The sequence below is a fragment of the Myotis yumanensis genome, unplaced genomic scaffold (assembly GCF_028538775.1).
Source record: "Myotis yumanensis isolate MYYU_CA2020_CCGP unplaced genomic scaffold, mMyoYum1.0.hap1 SCAF_16, whole genome shotgun sequence".
In the NCBI taxonomy this organism is placed as follows: Eukaryota; Metazoa; Chordata; class Mammalia; order Chiroptera; family Vespertilionidae; genus Myotis; species Myotis yumanensis.
Window position 1 is genome coordinate 24,012,444 of NW_027223767.1, and position 22,187 is coordinate 24,034,630.

General features: G+C 54.1%; 2 protein-coding genes across 3 annotated transcripts in view; one reads left to right on the top strand and one right to left on the bottom strand.

Moving 5' to 3' along the window:
- The window catches only part of ASIC2 (acid sensing ion channel subunit 2), an 825,099-nt gene extending 816,681 nt beyond the window's left edge, over positions 1 to 8,418 (top strand). For both annotated transcript variants that reach the window (XM_070395589.1, XM_070395588.1), the window contains exons 7-10: positions 804 to 895; positions 4,367 to 4,446; positions 5,916 to 5,984; positions 7,508 to 8,418. In XM_070395589.1, the coding sequence (XP_070251690.1) occupies positions 804 to 895; positions 4,367 to 4,446; positions 5,916 to 5,984; positions 7,508 to 7,609 (343 nt within the window). In that variant the 3' untranslated portion in view covers positions 7,610 to 8,418. The remainder of the gene's footprint in view (positions 1 to 803; positions 896 to 4,366; positions 4,447 to 5,915; positions 5,985 to 7,507) is intronic.
- A 7,758-nt stretch (positions 8,419 to 16,176) lies between these two features.
- Positions 16,177 to 18,917, bottom strand: SPACA3 (sperm acrosome associated 3). The gene is made up of 4 exons (XM_070394794.1): positions 18,665 to 18,917; positions 17,717 to 17,875; positions 17,206 to 17,284; positions 16,177 to 16,243 (listed from the first exon to the last, which is right to left on the bottom strand). Exons 1-4 carry the CDS (start codon positions 18,849 to 18,851, stop codon positions 16,177 to 16,179), a joined length of 492 nt encoding a protein of 163 aa, XP_070250895.1. The 5' UTR covers positions 18,852 to 18,917.
- Positions 18,918 to 22,187: the final 3,270 nt, after the last annotated feature.

Genomic DNA, 22,187 nt, shown 5'->3' on the forward strand with positions numbered 1-22,187 from the left:
GAGAGCCCTGCGTGGAGAGAGGGGTTTGCTCCTCTCCCCAGCCACTCCCTCCTGCCAGCACCATTGTCAGAGCCCATCCTGGGCGTGTGTCTACAAAGCAGACTGCTTCTGTTCGGGGGGTTGGGGACTGGCATTGAGGGCATTGTGCGCAGCACCGAAGGAGATGGGAATCGTAGGAGGTGCCAGCTCCTGCTGCTGAGCAGACATTCTGCAGGCAGCAACGGGGCCTCCTGCCAAGATGTGTCTCATTAACACATCTGCCTAAAGGAACAGAGGGAACCAAGGTGCCCCCGCCCGCCCCATATAGGTTTGTGCCCTAAAAAGCCACTCCAGCTCTGGCAGCTGACTTGATAATGCCAGGGCGGGGCCTCTAACTAGAAGCTTGTTGTAAATCCCAGTAGGAACTCGGGGACTCTCAGGAGTGGGTAGGGGGGTCAGCTGGGCAGGCAAGCCTCGTCAAAAGAGTCCTGAGCTCGCCTGCAGGGAAGGACCTGGGCGGACTCCCTTAGGGACCAGAGAACTGGGAGGCGAGGCAGTGTGCAGAGTGGGGAAGAGAACTCGGGGCAAAAGGGGGGTCGCTGATAGGTGCCTCCAGGTTCAGCCCCCAGGCCTGTGAAGAGCATGGAGTGGAGTCAGGGCTCCCGGTTTCAAGGCCCAGCTCTGCCACTAACCAGCTCAAACGTTGGGCGGTGGTGGCACTTCCCCGGCCTCCGTTTCTCCATCTGTCCAAGGGAAAGCTGTTAGATGATGGCTGTGGATCCTGGCGGGTCCACCCATGTACGTACTGAACGTTCCCTCCGCAGCGAGAACATCCTTGTTCTGGATATATTTTTTGAAGCTCTCAATTACGAGACAATTGAACAAAAGAAGGCGTATGAAGTTGCTGCCTTACTTGGTAAGTCGAAGCGTCTGCTGCACAAATTTGCACATCTTATGGGAGGTGAGAGGGAGGGGGTGGCAGGCGGGCAGCAGGCGGGCAGCAGGTGGGCAGCAGGCGGGCAAGTCGAGCTATATGCCTCCTGACAAGTCTAGCTCTATGCCCGCTCATTGTTCCCTCCATCCTTGTACGGCTCCTGCCCCAGAACGCGAAGACCTCCAGTGTAGTGCAGGTTCTAGGCCAGTTCATGCACTCTCTGCCTCAGTTTCCCCATCAACACAGAGAGGCGGGTGGGCGGAAGATCTCTCAGGGCCTTTCCAGAGCTGCCCTCTTGGATTCCATGGTTCTCTGCCCCCAGGTTGGTGTCAGAGACTTGGGGTGGGCCAAGAAGAAAGAGCTGTCAGATGCCGGGAAGACCGAGCTGTGGAGGGTCCCCAGGCGGTGGACACAGTGAGGGTCCCCAGTGGAGCCCCTCTGAAAGCAGCATTGCTGCATTGAGAAGGCCAGGTGGTCCCTCTGCGCTGGGTCCTTTGTCAAACACAAAAGAAGGGCCATTTGTCCTCAGGTATCTACAGACCTGACTGCCACCCCCACACAAGTTGCCCTGGCCCCGTAGGCACATAATGGATGCAGGGAGTTCATTTCAACCCTGCCCCAGCCCAATACAACATGCACAAGACCCCTGAGGCAGACAGACCTGCCCCTTGGGGGCTCCTGCCAACTCCCCCTCACTCTCAAGAAGGGATCTGCAAGGAAAAGTAGCCGTTGTTGCTTCTGTGAGCTGAGCCAGGTGAGGGGGCATCGTCTACCTGAGAGTATAAAGCAAAGACCACCTGTGAGAATGTAGGCCAGTGGCTTCTCCTCACTGGCCTCAGGTCCCTCATCTGTAAAATGGGACTAATGAAACCCACTCTATGTGTGCCTGTGATGGTTAAATGTGGTAGAGCCCACAGAAGGTCCATTAATATCATTTCTGGCCCCTGGACAGTCTCCGTGCCAGGGACCAGGACCCGGCTGGTGTTTCCAAGCGCCATCGGGCCTTTCTGCACCTCTCCCAGGAGGCTGGGTCCCAGCAGGGTTAAGGTGGCTGTCACTCGGGCCTCTCAGGCCCCTGTGGCCAAAGGGGCTGAGCCTAGAGACGTGTGCCCTGGGCCGGAGATGTAGGCTCCTCCCCTGTCCTTGCCACCTTCATTTCCTAAATGGACTCAGGACATGACTCCTCCCCACCCCCACATAAGCTCACAGTCACACACACACACACACACTCAGCGGGGAGGGCCCGAGCTCAGATCCGTCAGGAGGGACAGCTCGTCTCTGCATCAGATATGAGGATGAACGTTCCTAGCATCGTGTTCCCTCCCAGAATAGCCGCTGAGAAAAGCATGGGGCCATCTGCAGCCTCGTGATGGGAGCGTGTGCCACTGTGAACCGTCAGCCACAGGCTGTCAGGCCCCTCTCTCACTGCCACACGTCCCACGCCCTCACCTCAGTGCCCACTGCTCCCTGTGGCCACACAAGCTCCATGGAGAGCTACACACACAGGCGTTCACCTGCACAGACCCGAGTGCACACGCACTGCATGCCTGCACTCACACTCTTACCTACAACTGCCCATGCACACAAACACGCTCACACCTGCACATGCTCACTCGTGCATGCTCACGGGCCACCTCCACGAAGCCACTCACACACTTAGACAATCTACCTACCCTAGACCTAGATCGCTACCTACATAAAGTCATCAACAGCCAGATGCACTGCCTATTTCTATACAGACACTGCACACACACGGGACCCTGGCACATACCCCCACACTCAGTCACAGTTCAGACACATACAGACACACACTCACACCTGACGTGCACACTCCCTGATACACCTCCACTGAGGGTATTAGAGTGAGCGTGACAGGGGAGAGGCCTGCAGGGAGCCTTTTGAGCTCAGCACCAAGTCCCACCAAGAAGAACCCCCTCCCCACGATCTCGGCTTGTTCAGGATGTGGCTGTTGGGCTCCTCCCAGCTGTGATCAGGGAGGAGTGGGCAGATGTACCCATCAGAAAGTTCTCAGACCAAGAGGTCATCCTGGAGGTTCCAGGAGGACTGTGTGCCCACCCCAACAGCACCCCCATTCCCAGCACTCTCCCAGCCCAGGCTTAGAGATTACAGCTGGGAAGGACTTCACAGCTCATCTCCTCCAAGCCCCCTCCCGAAGGCCTCCACCACCAAGGGTGCTTTGAAGGCACAGCTCCTGAGAGGGTCAGGGCTTATCAAAGCCACACAGGAAGCTGGTGGCCACTCCAAGCCTGGAGCCCCAGAGAGCAATGGGGCAAAGCACCGTGGGCTTCTGGGGGATCACAGCCCTTGGAGAATGGGCTCATAGCCTCTCATATATAAACTCTCCCACTACAAAAGCCGGGTGCCCACGCTGAGTGTTTCCATTCATTTCGGAGGATCGCCAGCCATCTGAAGGGCCCACAGGAGAGGGGTTTTCAAACTCTGGTGGGCCAGAGGACCCCCTGGGGAACGGACAAATCCTGACCCCCAGATCTGACATGTAGCCTGGGGTAGGTCCAGGCGTCTGCACTGACTACAAGACTCCCCGGAGTTTGATGCGGGGCGGGGGGCGGGGGGGAGGAGGGGCAGGGATCTGAAGGCCAGTCCAGAATAGCTTTGGTCAAGGGGCCCATCCGCCCCAGGGTAAGAACCTCTGCTCTAGAGAGACCCAATCGAACATTTACCTTTGGGTAAGGGAGATAGAAGATGCGTCCAAGGGCCTCATCCCCAGAGTGAGAGGTGCCCCAAGGTGACCCTGAAGGTCATGTCATGATTAAAGGCATAGGCGAGGAGGCCTCTTGCGACACCACTCCCACAACCCCCACTCAGGGCACCTGACACTTGTGTCTCAGGCTAGACCAGCCGTGGGCAAACTACGACCCTCGGGCCGGATCCGGCCCGTTTGAAATGAATAAAACTAAACTAAAAAAAAAGACCGTACCCTTTTATGTAATGATGTTTACTTTGAATTTATATTAGTTCACACAAACACTCCATCCATGCTTTTGTTCCGGCCCTCCGGTCCAGTTTAAGAACCCATTGTGGCCCTCGAGTCAAAAAGTTTGCCCACCCCTGGGCTAGTCTGTGCCCTTGCCCAGGGCAAGGACCACATGTGTCTTATCTCTGTTCTCAGCCCAGAGCCAAAGCGAGGCCCAATCAGTGCGGTTTCTAATGTAATTGGCAAGCCTGTCAGCCTATGAGGTCTATTCTGGAACCTCCAATAAGCATTCGGGTTAGTTCGCATCCTCACTAGGTGCTGCACCTATCAGCTCTCAGAGCTGTGCATCGAGGGGGGGGACTTGTCAAAGGCCTGCCTTTCAGTGACAAGCCCGGGCTCCCATGGAGGGGGGCGGGGGGCGGGGGGGTACTCAGAAGGTCTGGGTTCTGAGTTCCGAGAGTGAAACCAAACCTTTGGTCTTTTCTGTCTCTCTTCAGGTGACATTGGTGGCCAGATGGGGTTGTTCATTGGTGCTAGTATCCTCACAATACTAGAGCTCTTTGATTACATTTATGAGGTAAGATTTGGGATCCCTCTTGGGGAAATGACCACATGCGGGTGCCCTCATCCTGCCCCCATGTCCAGAACCGAAGCACCTCATCTCCGCCAGAGCCTGCACCCTCCTCCTGCCCATGGCTATTGTCTGTCACCAAGCCCTAGGTATCAGATGGGAGGGATGAATGTAAGGAAGGGGAAGCCACAGTCCTGTGGAGGAAAAGCCGTGGGCTGTCTACAGGAGCAGGGAGGGAGGAGAAGGGAGGAGATGAGACTGGGCTGAGGCCAGTTCTGAGCCCCTCCCACAGCTAGCCTGGCCATACACACACACACACACACACTTATACCACCCTTACACATTACTCACAAATGCACACGCACCATACACACACATACACCACACACACCACTCTCACACACACACTATACCACACTTAACACATTACTCACAAATGCGCACACACACACACACACACACACACACACACACACCTGCCCTCTGGGTGGCTGGTCACCTGAGTGGTACCGTCACGGTCAGGGAGACTGCGGTAAGGGGCATTTCCCAGCAGCCTCCTCGGTCCTGAGAAGAGCAAGGCCACACCCACTGCCTCTGGCTGCTGATGGTCTGTGGAGATGTCTCCCTTGGGGGCAGCAGGAACCAAGCATCTGAGAGCTTCCCAAACAGTCCTCAGCCTTCCCACCCATCTCCCCAGACCAGCTGTCTGCAGGGCTCCAGGACCCCTCGGGTACGCCCAGGCCCTTGCAGACCCCGGGAGCACCGGGTCTGGGCCCAGCAAACAGTGCCTTCGAGCAGGGTCTGCCCCAGAGAGGGCTGGCCGTGGCCGAAGGTTGCTCTCTAGGAGCCACTGTGGGGCAGGAGGGCCCTGTGGCCAGCGTTCCCGGCGTCCCGCCCTGCCTTTCAGCCGGGAAACCTTGTTCCACACGCCAAAACCACGCCCCATGGCCAGATTTTATTCCCCTTTGTTTCTTAATTTTGTGAGAAGCTGTACAAAGTTAGGGAAATTGAATCACACTGGGAACATATTTGATAACTACCCTCTGCTGCTAAGAATAAAATGTTACGGACTCGAGTGTGCCCTGAACTTATGAACTGTGGGGAGACGGGCCTAATTAGCTATCTTGTCCCCCAGACCTGGACTCAGAAAGGGGCCCAGGGTGCTCCTGAGGGCAGATGGGGAGCCAGCATGCCAGCACATGTCGCTTCTCCACACTGTCCATCCACAGGAGAAAGCGGTCCGCACTGCGACAGGGCCCTCAGTGACCTCTCCAAGCTCTGGCCCCTGCACCGGAATCCCTTGGCAGCCCAGGGAGGGGGCGGAGGCTCCTGCCCGGCGGGGGTCCTGCCACCATTTGTCTGGCCACAGCCCAGGCAGCTGCCGCGGTGGCTCCCCCGGGGAACCCAGGGCAGGGAGGCCTCTTGCCTTTGCCCCTTCCCCCAGCCTGACCACTCCCTTCCGGCCTCTCTTGCAGCTGATCAAAGAGAAACTATTAGACCTGCTGGGCAAAGAAGAGGATGAAGGGAGCCCCGACGAGAACGTGGTAAGGGCCGCTTGTGGGCTGGAGGTCGATTAGCTCCTCTGGTCTGTACAGGCGATGTGAAACCAGATACGGTGCCAGAGCAGGAGGGGCGGAGTGGAAGGGACCCAGGCTCCCGACGGAGCTGTCCTGGCTGGGTCCCAGGTCCCTGCTTCTGAGATGTGTGCCTGGGGACAGGTCCCTATCTCCCTGAGCATCTGCCTCTTCGCAGGGAACTGGGGATGGAAGCGGGTTGGGGCGGGGTGGAGGGGTGTCATTCAGATGAGGGAGACCAGCCTATGAAACAATCAGCATGCCTAGTGGGTTTTTTAATATACTTTTATTGATTTCAGAGAGGAAGGGAGAGGGAGAGAGAGATGGAAACATTAATGATGAGAGAGGACCATTGAACCGCTGCCTCCTGCACACCCCCTACTGAGGATCCAGCTGCCACAACCTAGGCATGTGTCCTGACTGGGAATCGAACCTTGACCTCCGGGTTCACAGGTCGATGCTCAACCATTGAGCCACACTGGCCGGGCAGCATGCCTAGTTTATAGTAAGTGGTCAGCAAGTTCAGGTTCCCCCACTTCCCTCCAGCCTCCGAAATGTCTTAGTCATAGGTTCCCCCTCTATCCTTCCCCCTCATGCAGTAGTGTCCTTATCGAATCTCTCCAAATTCTTAGCATGGCCTCCTGGCCGATCTCTGCTCCCAGCCCTCGCTGTGGGACAGCCTGGGGGTCTCCTGGAAGATCCTCAGTCTCTCGGCCACACCCTGCCCAGGGACCCAGGATGACTATTCCCTGTGTGCGGTCTAACCCTGAAGGTCCTTTGGGCAGCTGTGACCAGCTCTGGTTCTGGCCTTTGAGGCCTCCGCCCTTACAGCTTGGCCTCAGCGATCAATCAGCACCCCCTGCCCCAGGCCTAGCCCCAGGCTGCACCTCCTCACCCCAGCTAGGCCCCAAGGAGGCCCCCGAGGCCAAGGGTGGGATGGGCTATCCAGTCCACAGCCAGGCGTCACTCAGATGTAGCTTCAGGTGGCACATCGGGGGACTTCTAGGAGGAAAGGCCACACCCCATCACCAGAGAGTCCTCTCCCCGCGCCGGGGGCACCTAGGGGGGCAGTGGCGAGGGTTCTGAAGGCAGGGAGGCCCTTCAGCCTCATGCCACAGATGCCAAACCAGTGCATGGGGTCTCTAGGGCAGAAGCAGCAGTGCCCCGGGGAGCCCACAAGTGAGGAGCGTGGTCCCCAGGGCTGCCAGTGGCACCTGATGAAGTTTTGAGTATAAACACCCCCTTTGCACGGCTGGTGTGGCTCAGGAGGTCATGGTCCGATTCCCAGTCAGGGCATATGCCCCAGCTGTGGGCTCGATCCCCAGTGTGAGGTGTGCAGGAGGCAGCCAATCAATGATTCCCTCTCATCATTGATGTTTCTATCTCTCTCTCCTTCTCCCTCCCTCTCTGAAGTCAATAAAAATATTGATATAAATAAATAAATAAATAAATAAATAAATAAATAAACAAGCACCACCTTCCCCTCCCTCCAGAGCACCTGTGAGACGATGCCAAACCACTCTGAAACCATCAGCCACACTGTGACTGTGCCCCTGCAGACGGCCCTGGGGACCTTGGAGGAGATCGCCTGCTGACAGCCCTCGGAGCGCCCGGCACCCCCAAGCAGACCCTGAGGCCCAAGACCCGGGACAGGGGACAGCAGGCTCAGGCGGGATGGCCCCCGATGACGGAAAGCAGCAAGAGCCCCCTATGCACACATAGCAAACTCTCTGCCAAAACCTCGCTGCGGCCACGTGGACACGGCCCGTCCTCGGTCCCCGCCGTGCGTCCCTCTTAGGAGACATGAGACACATTCTGGAACAGTCCAAGGACCAACCTGCCATCACATCTCACTGCCAGATGTAGAAAGCACCTGCATGCTCAGACTTCTCACGGCGCCACCTCCACGTCTGTCTGTGTACGAGACGCTCCGCTGCACGGTTCCCCCGCGGTGGGACCGGATTCCGGCCCCCAGTCACCGCGAGGCCACGGCTGGAATCGCAGCTGCACAATCGAGGGAAACCGCAGAACTGTCGGCTACGTCCGGTCCTTGTGTGGTTCGTGAAGGTCCTTAACCTGCCCACAGTCCCCTTCCCGCCCCAGCCGACCCTCCCTGCCGGGGGACCGGGCCGAGCCCCTCCAACCCCAGCGCCTGTGACGGAGGCCTGTGGCCTGGTGACTCCGGCCCGTGTCCGTGGCTCCCACGCGTTCTGCCCTCCCTGTGACATGGCTTGTACAGTCCGATTCTGTCTTTGGGGGGTTTACTGTCTGTCAGAGGTCCGTTTGGTTTTGTTTTCTGATCTTTGGGTTTGCTGTTCTGAGTTCGGTTTGGTTTTCCCATTTTCTCTGGCGTTTATTTATTCGTGCTTCCCGTCACGGTCATATTAAAGCTGGTCTTGTGGAAGTGGCTCCACGGTGTCTGCCTCCTCCCACCCTCAGTTCTCTCTCTCCCCACGCACCTAGGAAAGGGCCAGACCTCCCAGGCCAAAGACCACAAGTTCTGTCAAGTTTTGTGCAGCAACACTTACTAATCTTTAACAACTACTGATCGTGACCTTGTAAATGACGTCAGGACCCACTCACAGACGGGTCATAGCCCAGGGTCTGAATGACACGCCTGGACCATGGCGTGAAGAGGGAAGGCGGAGAACGCGCCCAGACACAAAAACCATAGAGGAGGCCTTCACGCCTTCTGCTCTCCACCTTCCGTCCTGACTCCTGACCCCGTCAGTGAACTTGGGCTGCACACAGGCCCAGCGTGGCCTCCCTCCCACACACCAGCTCTCCAGGACCCTCTCTGCGCCTCAGCTCTTCACCCATCACACAGACTGCTTGTCCCTGTAGGGGTCACCTTTGCATTCGGCCTCGCTCCTCATAAGTCCTCAGAGGTTGTCCAGATGGGAAAGGAGGTGGGGAGGGGCCTTTAGGCTGCAGGGGGGCTGCTCTTTCCAGCTCTGGGTGGCAAAAGAGAGCTTGCTGTTCAGGCAGAATCCTTGTGCAATCATTTCTCCAGATGCTGCCAGGGCATGGGCATCCCTCTCCTGAGACAAAGTCACTCCTCACTGCTTCAGGCTGGAAGATATCCTGCTGGTGCCCAGAGGGTCGGAGGCAGAAGAGCATAGTGTCCTCGGGCGCTCCCATCAGAGCCAGGAGCCAAACGACATGCCTATTCAGTGAGTTTGGAAACTATCAGATGCTCAGCTTTGTCCCAGTTTAACAGTTTCATAAATTTTTAAAAATCTATAGATTAAGTTGCAATTCCACCTGCTTCGTTGGATTTCTGGCTTCCTTTAAAAAGCACACGCGCACACAAACAACCTCAGATCAATGTGAGGTGGAGCAAAGAATATTCGAGCGGGTTTGCATTGCTTCCGGCCTCCCATACGTTATCTGCTCCTTCTGATTGGGGGATTCTGGCTTTGCTCACCTTGGAGCAGGTCTACAGGCTTAACCTGCTTAAAGGGGAAAAGGCAGGAAATTCAAGATAGCAAGTCAATAGCCAACTACTGATTATTATTGACTAGTTGTTAACCAACGACCTAGTTGCCTGCCTGAACTCCTGGGAGTGGCCGGGTGTTTTTTATTATCCTCACAAATAACCATTTTTGCAATCATTTCCTTCGTGGAGGCCTGGGGGGTCTGTGCACAGAGGAGACACGGGGATGTGTCCCATTTTGAGAGTGACCCCAAGGACGACAAACAGCCAGCAGTCTGAACCAAGCACCAGCCGGAACGTCAATGATGGATTATCAGTGACCTTAAAGCAGTGGTTCTCAACCTTCTGGCCCTTTAAATACAGTTCCTCATGTGGTGACCCAACCATAAAATTATTTTCATTGCTACTTCATAACTGTAATGTTGCTACTGTTAGGAATCGTAATATAAATATCTGATATGCAGGATGGTCTTAGGCGACCCCTGTGAAAGGGTCATTCGACAGCCAAAGGGGTCGCGACCCACAGGTTGAGAACCGCTGCCTTAAAGGGTGAGATCAATCAATCAATAAATAAATAAAATGGTGGCACCTGACCCCAGAAACAGACGCAGCAGAGTCTGCAGTTGGGGAGAGAGAAAGGACGAAGCACTTCTGTGAGCAGCCACCCCAGACCTGGCCACTGCTTACACGCTCCTGCTTTGTCGTTTTTGGCAAAGAGAGGCCAGAGGTCATTTGTGTTCCCCTTTCCAGCTGCAGCTATTTTTTTAATTTATTGATTGATTTTAGAAAGAGGGGATGGGAGAGAGGGGGTGATAGAAGAAGGGAAAGAGCGAGAGAGAAACATCGATTTGCTGTTCCACTTATTTATGCACTCATTGGTTGATTCTTGCATGTGCCCAGACCGGGGATCAAACCTGCAACCTTGGCGTATTGGGAACGACACTCTAATCCCTGTCCTTCTAAGAGTCTTAACCATGAACCCCCTTTGTGAGAAAGGGCCCTGAGAGGGGGTCCGGAGAAAGGTGCTTGGTGAGCTGGGAAGGAGGGGTCCGAGGCAGGCTTCCCCGCAGGTAAAGCTCAGCTCAGCCTGAGAGGCCTGGGAGCTCTTCCTGCACACACTCAGAGATTTCCGTTCCATCGTGAGACCCGAACTCACTGCAGGGGGAAGGGCCTCCAGAAAGTGCCGGTGAATATGCTCCCTGTTACAGAGACGCCAGGGAGGCTCGAGAGCCAAGAACGCGCTTCCACGGGGACTGTCACCAGGCCAGACCCACACCGAGCCAGCAGGCCCTGGGACGCACAGAGCACATTTCCTGGCACCGCTGGGAAGGCAGCAGGGCGACATAGGAAGGGGAGACAAGACACAGCCTCGCCATTCATTCCACTCCTCTTGATTGTTTGCCCAGTCTGTACTGGGCACCTGCCTTCCAGGAATGATCATGTGAGTCCTCCAGGAAACAGACAGCTAGGAAAGATGAATCGGAGTTTTGTGGTCGAAGGAGAGTGAGTCAGCGGCACATGCAAAGCCTGGGAGGCAGGGGTGCGGGGGATGGGGAGGAGGGCGTGGAAAATACACAGCCCAGGGACTGCGCAGAGGTCCAGGGCACCCAAGCATAGAAGTCAAAGGGAGTGTCCAAAGTGACCGCTGAGAGAGTGGCAGGTGCCCCGGATGAAGGGCGGTTTCAGCACGCTGAGGGTGCATCAGAGCTGAAGTCCTGCGAGTCCCTTCCTCTGATCTCCCAGGGTCTGTGATGTTTCCCAAAGCAAAGGTTGATTTCTTTAGCTAAAGGCTTTCTCCCCGCTCCTGTGAGGATCCTGGCATGTGGAAGCACTTCGTGCATCATCTGTGTTCTCCTAAGGCTAGTAGGTGGAACGTGTTTGGGGCCGTGCTGTTCAGGGGACTGTAACCCAGGGCAGCAGGCAGCACCCACCTGAAGACAGGTGAGAGGAGAGCTGCTTACGAATCCAATTTAACATTCAGTAAAACCTGTGCTCTCGGCCTTTGTAGGAGCAATAGGTTAGTAAAGGCTTTTGACAGAGTCTCGAAAAACAGCATTTCTAACCCATTTCTGTTGTAAACTACTCATATACCTCTGGACAATTTACTTCATTTTTCTGGGCCTAAGTTCCCTCCTTTATAAAAGGAGAGGAAAACCCTAGCCGGTTTGGCTCAGTGGATAGAACATCGGCCTGTGGACTGAAGGGTCCTGAGTTTGATTCTGGTCAAGGGCATGTACCTCAGTTGTATGCCAGCCCTGGTCGGGGTGTATGCAGTAGGTAGCTGATCGATGTGCTCTCTCACATCGATGTTTCTCTCTGTGTGTCTCTCCCCCTCCCTCCATTCTCTAAAAATCAGATGTTTCTCTCTCTGTGTGTGTCTCTCTCCCTTTCTTCCACTCTCTCTAAAAATCAGTGGAAAATATCCTCAGGTGAGGATTAACAAAAATAAAAAATAATGAAAGGGGATGGAAAATAAACAGCAAATCTCTTTGGTGCGTCAACTCTAACAGTCTCTGAGTCTAAGTGGAGGATGGGGTCAGGTACCTAAGCAGCTATTTCATTCCCTGCTTCTAGCCTCTATTTCCCACCTATACGAGATGAGGGTGATGAGGGTGCCTAGTTTTCAGGGTTAATATGGGGTCAAATGAGCTAAGGTATATACTTTCTATCTTTTCTTATTTTCTTTCTTTCTTCCAGTAAAATACTGATCTCACTTGGATACTTGTATGGATTAAAAACAAGGTGAAAGTTGCCGAAACCGGTTTGGCTCAGTGGATAGAGCATCAGTCTGCGGACTGAAAGGTCCTGGGTTCGATTCCGGTCAAGGGCATGTACCTGGGTTGCGGGCCCATCCCCAGAGGGGGGTGTGCAGGAGGCAGCTGATCGATGTTTCTCTCTCATCGATGTTTCTAACTATCTCTCTCCTTTCCTCTCTGTAAAAAATCAATAAAATATATTTTAAAAAAAACAAACAAGGTGAAAGCTATGAACTTTCTCCCAGGGTCACATAGATAATCATAAAACGTGCACTCTATCTGAGGAGGAGGATGGAGCCCCAGAGCCTATGTATGATCCCTGAGGGACGCACGGATGCCCAGCCTTGCCGCCTGGTCCCAAAAGTATTAACCTCTCCTCCCGAAGATCACCACGGTACCACGAGGAGCACCGATGTTTCCCCTAATATGCCCTAATGACTGCCATTTTTCAATTCACAGGAGGGGCGGGGGGGAGTGACAGGCAGGATTTGATCAATTTCAAGATTTCCCTCCCATCATTTTTTTAAACCTTTGTCACCTACTGCAGCTTGTGCACTGAGAGCTCACAGGTGGCGAGATGAATGAGCAGAAAATGGATGTGAACCGAGAAACTTAGAGCTGTGATTTTGTAAAATTACCTTATTCATGTGCTGATTGGGAGGGCTGAGGAGACCTGCAGACGGAAAGCAACTGCAGCCTCGCTTTGCAAACATCCCTGTGGCCTGGTTCTTAAGGAATAAGACCACGTGTGCCCTGCACACGGGAAATGCATGCATAATGTCCTCTGGCTGCCGCTGAGCCCCCGGACATGCACCACTGTTGACATCTCATTCATTTCTGAGCAGAACTGCAATGAGGCTCTTTTTTTTTTTTTTAAGAAAGAGCGAGAGAGAGAGAGAGAGAGAAAGAGAGAGAGAGAGGAAGAGAGGGAGAGAGGGAGGGAGGGAGGGAGGGAGGGAGGAAAAAAGGAAAGAAGAAAGAAAAAACTACCTCCTGGCAATGGCTGTGACACCTTGTGTGGAGAGCGGCTACAGTGTTTGGACAGGTTCAAGCCTCAGACTAATGAGAGGTTACAGTCCTCTCATTGCCACGTGCAAGTCCCAGCTTGGAGGGCAAAGCCCTCCCAGCACAATTATAACCAGAGGCTATAGTTGTAAGCTTGAACCTATGGTCCAAACACGTGGCCCCACGTGTCTGAGTGATGTGGGCTTAAGAGAGTTCAGGTGCATGTAATTGAGTAGATTCGAAACCCACGAGAATGTTGTAACCACACCCTTACTTTGCCTCGTGGAATCTGGCTATGAAGTAAAGAGACGGCTTACGGGCTGTGGCACTGTCTCTCTCCATCAGAGCGGGCGGCGTCCCACCCAGACCCAGCTTTCTTCTCTTGTCTGTCTTTTCTAAATCCTTCACTGCCCCCTCTCAGGTTCACCCTTGGCCGTGCTGACGCGGCAAAGCCTTGGGGTGGGGAATTTGGACGTCTAGCCTCCTTGAAGCTGGTCTTCACGCCACGTCTCTGAAGGAGGTGGCTCATTGGCTAACTTATCACCATATGGCCATTTGTCTTTAGTGTAATTCAGACATCAGGGCTTCCTTTCTAAAGGAATTACATCCAAGTTAAAGAAGCCCAACACAAGTGATTGGTGGGCACCAAAGAATACCCAGCTCGCCTGGCTAGCGTGGCTCAATGGTTCATCGTCGACCTATGAACCAGGAGGTCACGGCTTGATTCCTGGTCAGGGCACATGCCCTGGTTGTGGGCTCGATCCCCAGTGTGGGGTGTGCAGGAGGCAGCCGATCAGTGATTCTCTCTCATCATTAATGTTTCTTACGGAGAGCGGCTACAGCGTTTGGACAGGTTCAAGCCTCGGACTAATGAGAGGGCACAGTCCTCTCGTGGTAAAGCCACGTGCAAGTCCCAGCTTGGAGGGCAAAGCCCTCCCAGCACAGTTACTGTATAGCCAAAGGCTATGGTTGTAAGCTTGACCTTATGGTCCGAACCTGTGGTCCCAGGTGGCTGAGTGATATGGGCTGCGGGAGGTGCAGCAAGTGCTGCCAAAACAAAGCTTGATGAGGTGCATGTAATTGAGTAGATTGGAAACCCTCGAGAACATTGTGAACATCTTGACCACGCCCTTACTTTGCCTCGTGGGATCTGGCTATAAAATAAAGACTCGGCTTGCAGGCTATGTCACTGTCTCTCCCTTCTAGAGCAGTGCCCCATCTAGCTCCAGCTTTATTCTCTTGTCTGTCTTTAATCCTTCACGGTCCTCTCTCAGGTTCACCCCTGGCTGTGCTGAGCGCAGCACAGTTTCTGTCTCCTTCCCCCTCTCCCTTCCTCTCTAAAATCAATAAAAATATATATATTTTAAAAAGAATACCCAGCTCAACCCACTTTAGAGGGAAGAGTGTCAGGAAGCCACTGGAAGAAGACTTCCCAATGCCGGGTGGTGGGGACGGGGGTCTCTGGCCAGACTCACTCCACGAGCATTTTCCGTGTGCCCACTGTGTGGCAGGCACTGTGCTAGGCACTGAGGGTTCATAGATTCAGAAGACAGAACCTCAGGGGAGCTCAGAGTCTAGTCAGGCAGAGGAGGGCAACGACACGCGCACAAGACTGTGAGGGTGGAGGTGCACAAGGCCCACCACACCCACAGGAGAAGAGCGACTGTCTGCCGGGCTAAGGCAGAGCAGGTTTGGGCTCCAGCCTTGAGAGATGGTGGAAGCTGCCTGGCAGGCAGGCTTGCAGAAGAGATTCCTGAGCAAAGGCTTGGAGGCAGAGGAGGACTTAGGGTTGGTGGGAAAAGTCACTGTGAGAAGTCACTGTGAGGAGGCAAAATTGAGACAAGACCTGCCTGAAGAAAAAGGAATAGCCATTCACAGCTCTGAGGATGGCGGATGGGAGGGGCGAGTTTATTCGCTGAAGTGCAGTGAGCGGGGAATGGTAGTTGGTGGGGAAAGGTAGGAAGCAGCATGCTACCCTCAGGGAACCAAAGGCAGGGATACAAACCAGCTCGAGCAAATGTTCTCAGCAGTTGCGAAATGACTCTGCATGACCCTAGGTCAGGAAAGAACTGGGGTGCCAAGCCGAGGAACTCGGCCTTTAACCTGAAAGTGAGAAAAGCCGCTGGGCCAGGATGCAAGGCAGTAAGAGGTGGAGAGCTCACGCTGAGGGCCTGGTCGATGGCGAGGGATCCCCTGCAAGGCCACAGCAGTGGTCCTAGGGAAAAGTGACGGGCCTTGATGCAACGCAGGGGTATCTGGGATGGGAAGGAAGGTCAGGCTCCAGATATATTTTTTTAAAGTAAAATAGAACATAGTGACCAGTGGAATGTGGGGAGAGAGTGACGTGGAAGCAGGGAGACTCCAGGACACAGCCTGGTTTCTCTAACCAACCTGAGCCCATCACCAGCACCTGGGACTTCCAGGTGGGCCCAGAGACCGTCCACCCTCATGCACAAGTGAGGGCTGCCTGGCTTTGGCCAGGACTCTCTCCCCTGGGTACTCCTCTTCCATCTCCACCTGCTCCTGGGCAACCACTGAGCAAAACCAGCCAGGGCATCAGGCTTCCTGTTTTTGTTATCATTTGGTTTGTTTGTTTGTTTGTTTGCTTGCTTGTTTTGATAAATCTGGCAAACCTAGATTCAGGGAAAGGGTCTAGGAAACTCTGCTAGGTGTGGTCTGGGAGACACTGAGCCCCCAGCCCCCCCAGGAATGCGAGCCAGCCTTCCATGTAGGCTTTTTGGAGCCTCGCTTAAGCCCAGCCCCAAGTGGACAGGTGAAGAAACCCCGAGATGCTCTGGCTCCAACAGGCCACCTGAAATCACAGTGACAGCTGAGAAACACACGTGTGTTAAACGATTCTTTATCAATTGCCGTGTGCTCCTTCCTGGGCAGGACCCCCACCACGCCCCCCCCCCCCCCCCCCCCCCCGCCTGCTGTGCATGGCCCAGTCCGTCCCGAGAGGACCCTAGAAGGTACAGCCGTCCACCCAGTCGCTGAGGTCCTTGCCCAGGCAGTGATGCTTCCAGGCCTCCCTGGGGATGGAGAGTGGGGGAGAGGAGAGGCCCAATCAGAGACAGCCTCAGTCCCTGTTCAGAGAAGAACAGGAAGGAGCGTAGGCTCTAAACCAGGAATTAGGTGGGGACAGGGGCTAGCAAGGAAAAGAGAAGAAAGCAAACTGTGTTAACTGTCAAAGAACCCCCTAGAACAGCGGTTCTCAACCTGTGGGTCGCGACCCCTTCGGCGGTCGAACGACCCTTTCACAGGGGTCGCCTAAGACCATCCTGCATATCAGATATTTACATTGCGATTCCTAACAGTAGCAACATTACAGTTATGAAGTAGCAACGAAAATAATTTTTTGGTTGGGTCACCACATGAGGAACTGTATTTAAAGGGCCAGGAGGTTGAGAACCACTGCAGGCTAAGTGAAGCTCCCATCAGAAGAGGCTGGGAAGCTGTTGGGCCACTGCGTCCGATGACCTGTGAACCAAAGATCTAGCCTAACGCCCATCCCACCCCCGTGCCTGTGAGCAGGGCTTCCAATCATGTGGGAAAGGAGTGGGAAAGGCGAAGGCTGACAGGCTGAGGCCCCAGAGAGCCCACCCTGCTCGGGCAGGAATCTATTATTTCATCTGTCGTACATCGTGGGTCTTTATATAAAAGTTAGTTTAGACAAAGATGCCATGGTTCAAAAATATTTACTAGACCCAGATCTAGTGGACCTGGAGGCAGGCATCTCAATATAGGCAAGTCTGGAAAGAGCCAGGCTGTGCTCCATGGCCTCCAGTGAACTGCTTATCCTCCCTGACACGCAGGTGCTGTCTGTGAGGACGTCAGTGGTGGTAATCCCTACCACCAAAAGGGGGGTGGGTCAGAGTGTGGAGCTGGGGAAGGATGCCTGGGTCGAAGCGGGCTCTCAGAAAAGGCCAGTTCCCTGCTGCTGTCCACCAGTCCTGGCCACATGCCCTTGGGGGCTCCAGCCCAAGTTACTTACCAGCTGCCCAGCCCCTGGGGCTGTTGACTTATCTTCATGGCGCAGATAACAGCATTCTTGAGGTCAGGATCCAATAACTCTGGGGTGGGAGGCAGAGAAACAGAATGAGGGAGCAGGGGCAGAGCTGGACATACATGGAGAATGGCTCTCTCTCTCTCTCTCTCTCTCTCTCTCTCTCACACACACACACACACACACACACTTCCATCCTAAGCTCAGCCCTGTCGCCTGGCCCCTCTGGAAGCACAGGTATCACTTTTGTCTCTGATCAGAAGCAATCCCTGTTTCATTCTGATAGTTCTCAGGACAATCTCCCATCAGGGAGCCCAAGTCAGATTCATGGAGGATCCACCCCCATCACTTGCCCCATCATGCTCGCCTTGGTAGGACCAACACCATGTAAGGGGATCCCCACTCAGAGATAAAGGCAAGAGGAGCAAACAAAACCGAAGAGAAGCAAAGGCTAGTACGGTGGCCTGGCCCCCGACAGCCCAGGCGCAGGCCCGCCTACCGGTGCAGTACATATTGCACCCCTTGGTGCTGTATTCCTTGAGAGTCTTGCACCACTTCCGACTGTTGATCTGGAAGATGCCGTTGTTGGTGCTTCCATCAGCTTCATGGTCCACAGCAGCTGAGTCAAAGCCACTTGTGTAATAAGCAAGACAAAGCCCTGTACAGGGTGGAGACACAGACCAAAGGGTTCCATGGTCAAGGCCACCCCAGACCAGAGTGCTCACAGTGCAGATCTCAACGTTAGCTCCTTGGAGCCTCGACTCCTGCTTCGAGGTGATCAGGGCAGAGGCCCTCCCTCCCACTTAACAGAGGAATCCACCGAGCCTCAGAAGGCCAAGTGACTTACTCAAGGTTACATACAGCTACCAAAGAGCAAGTCAAGACTGGACCTCAGACCTCTTGCCGCTAGGCCAGCAATCTTATTATCTCATTGTGCTACACATAGTCAAGTCCAAGAAATGTTTGAGGGATGAAGGAATAAGAACAAAATCCTTAGAGGCAAGATTAGAAGGATGCAGGTGAAACCTGTAGAGGGGCTACACCTAGAGGAACATGAGGGGTGGCTGTACTCCACAGCTTCTCAAGCCACCACTAGCTTGCATTGCTGGTATATTCAGTTTGCCCTAAACCTCAGTGGGAATGTCTTATCTTCATGCCAAGACTAAGATTAAGATATAAACTATTCTGTTGACTTTAGCAGTGGGGACCATGAAGGGGCCATTAAGATTTGACTGCCTGTTGCCTGCCTGCTATATATTGAACTCCGTGCTGGGTGTTCTCTACCTGTGATCTCACATAATTCTTGTTTTACAAATGAGAACTGAGGCTCAGAAAGCTCCTGAGGACACACCCCTTGAGTGAGGAGGGGTAGGAGGAGGAGGGAGAGGAGAGGGAAGAAAAGGATGGATGGAGGGGGACAGGGCCAGCCAGGAAGAGGGGTGCTCACAGTCAGCCAGGCTGTGGCCGCGGTATCCCTCCAGGCCGAATTCCTGGAGCACTCGGAACAGCTCGCAGCGACTGTAGACCTTGGCTTGGCCGCAGGTGAGCAGACAGCTTAGCAGAGAAGCAACGGCCAGCAACAGGATCCCAGGTGGGCACAGCTGCCTTCTGGGAGCCCAGCCCCTGGCTTCCATGCAGGACGCAGAGATGGAGCCCCCACCACGCCGGCTCAGAGCTGGGCTTTGAGACAGCAGGCAGCTCCACAGCCCTGGCCGTCCTCTCACAGGAGTCTAACCCTTAGAAGAAGGAGAGAAACAGGGCCTGAGTGGACCTGGAAATGGGAGAAGGCTCCATACTGCCAACCCAGCCCTGATGAGGCATCAGCCACTCTCCCAAGATCCCGGAGAGGGTTTCCTGAGGCCCGAATCTCTTGCTTCCAATCCTGCTTGACACCACCCTGTCCCAGAAGCTAGGAGAAGAGGCAGAGACTTGGGGGAGAAAACAGCCCTATTTTGAGTCCCATACGATATGCCAGGCAGTACTGAATCCTGAGGCCTGAGATTTTATAACTAGGAAGGAGCACCGTTTGGATGGAGACCAAAGTTTCTATGAATCCAAAGTCCCACTGGGGTATGGCCATGAGAGGATGTTCCCAGAGGGGCCGGGCCGGGCAGTGTCATGGGTGTAAATCAGTCCCTGAGCCCAACTGCCAAGGAAACTCCCTCCCTGGCCTGAACTGAAGCAAGGTCACCTGCAGCCTCTAAGTGGAAACTGTTCTTTCTCCCGCCCACACAGGTCCCAAGGCCGTACTGAAACGCTCCGGCACGCCCACCGCCCCTTCCAAACCATCACCTTGCCAAAGCCCTCCACCCTGGAGGCCGCCTTCTCAGGCCTCTTCTCCTCCACTTCAGGAGACCCTCGGCAGCCCTGCTGTCACCTCTGCTGGAGGCTGATGACTTATTACATCTTCCCAGGGCAACAGACCTGGACCTCTCCGCCTGCACATCCCAGTCATCTCAAGCCAAGCTCGCCTACAACGGAACGCACGTTCCCACCAACAGCTGCTCTTCCCTATTGTGGTTGAAAACATTCTCGGTTGTAAACCCAGGATGTTTTTCCAAACTAGAAATATAGACGTTGTTCTTCACTCCTTCTCTCCATCACTCCATCCTTCACCCATCCCAACCGATCAATCCCGAGGTGCTGTTGATGCTACTGTCCCTCCCAGCCTTCCTGCCCCTGGTTCAGAGCACCATCCTGGTGTGAGGATGGCCTCCTTGTACCCAATCCTGTCTCTTCTTCCAACGTGTTTGACGCATATTTACCAGAATAAACCTTTGAAACATAAAGCCTGTGACAGCCTTTGATAGCTCCCTTCATCACTGCTCCTAAACAGGATCTACGGGGCCCCTCAGGATCCAGCCCGAGGACCCCTCCTCTCTCAAGCTTGAAGTTCCAGTAACACTGTATTCAAGATGGTCCTGCTGTCTAGGACAGAAAGTCTCTCCTTTCCTTCACATGACTAACTCTTACTCAGACATCAAGGGTCCCATCAGAGATGACTTCTCCAGCAAGACTTTCCCGGTAGGCCACTGCTCCCCAACACCCCAAAGCACCCTGTGCTTCTGCCCTCCTCTGTCCCACTGGACTGGAGTATGTGTTAGTCTTTCCCACCACCAGGTAAACTTGCAAAGAACAGTAGCTGTCTTATTCATCTTACATCCTAGGGGTCAGGCAGAGCTGCTGTTATGGAGTGGCTGTTCAATGGATGCTTCTTAAGTGGGAATATCCTGAAGTGGTGCCCACAAAAGTATGAGCGCTTCCCATCAAAGTGCAGGAAAGAAAGGGAAGACGATTAACCTGAGTTCACACCTGGCAGACACGGTGCCCAGCCTTTTCCGGATGCCTTCCAACTTAATCTCATCTAATCCTCTCAACAATCCACGCGGGACAGGGTTATGATCCCCATTTTATAGACAAAGAAACCAAAGTGACTGCTCTTCAGAGACTGTTTTTGAATTTTTGCAGCAAAGTGACTTACAAGTCATTTTATCGGGAGCATTTCACAGCAGGTCTACTAGTAGAGGCACAAGGAGGCAGGTCTGCTGACTCAGAGACCAGAGACCTGCCAGTGTGGGTCTCTCTCTCTCTCTCTTTCTCTCTCTCTCTCAACTCACCACCTCCCAGCCCAGGATGCCTCAATCTCTGACCACCCCCCTTCTCACTCCACGCCCCTCCCTGGCCAGCCCAGCCCAGGGACCTCGTTAACAGCTGCAGGAAGAGGGGCAGGGGGCTCACTGAGCAGGTGTGGTTCCCACCAAGGCTGACGCAGCAGTGATGGTGCCAAGACGCCACTTCAGGTGAGGACCACGCCTGTGACAGTGCCGGGTCCCCAGGTGCCCAGGTGGTCTTTAAACTCACATGGGGCCTTCTGGAACTCCCCAGTTCTGTGAGCTCATCTTCTAGAACCATCTCTCTCCCACTGACGTTCAACCAGTCCCCCTAAGCCCCTCAATTGCAGAGCCTTGGGGACATATGAGGATATTTAAATGCAACTTCCCTTGCCCATCTCTACACACACACACACACACACACACATACATACACACACACACTACTTTGGGGGGGGCGGTTAATATATTTTTATTGATTTCAGAGAGGTAGGGAGAGGGAGATAAAAATGTCAATGAGAGAGAATCATTGATTGGCTGCCTCCTGCACGCCCCCTACTGGGGATTGAGCCCACAACCCGGACATGTGCCCTGACTAGGAATCCAACTGTGACCTACTGGTTCATAGGCCGATGCTCAACCACTGAGCTACGCTGGCCGGGCCACACACACTAATTTGAAGGATGACCCTTCTCCTCCTAACAGACCCTTCCAGTGATTGATTACCCAGCAATGTCAGTAGGTGCCCACTGTCTCCCCAGGTAGCCTCTCCCACCGCCGAACCCCTCTAATTGGCTGAAAGTTCTAGAATGCTGAGCCACACACCACCCCCCTTCTCCATCTGGATGATGACTCTTCAGTGTGGACAAGCTTGGAACAAAGATGACGCTGTGGACCCTAAAGCTTGGGGGACACAGAAGTGACGTGGAAGGGCATGCGGCCACCATGTCTGTGCCCGCAGAGGCCCTGCTGGGAGCTGTGTGGCACAGCAGGGAGGCATGGGCTCTGGAGTCAGGCTGAGCTGGGCAGGAACACAGGTGCTGGTGGCTACCAGTTGGGTGACCCAGAAAAGTGACTCAACCTCTCAGTTTCCTCAATTCTCAAGTAGGAATAACAGCTCCTGGAACATCTGTATAGATGCTTAGTACTTAAAGTACTCAGTTCTTAGTACTTAGTACTCAGAGTGCTCAATACACCGCACAGTTACTACTAAGAGCTCAGCATAGCCATAAACGGGTTCAGTTGCACCAGGTGCCTCCTCTCTGCCTGACTGACCAGGTTAGAACTGAGAATTGGTGCAGCCACAGTCACAATTTTTTTAATTTTGTATGCTTCCTTTTATTTTTTTTTTAATATATT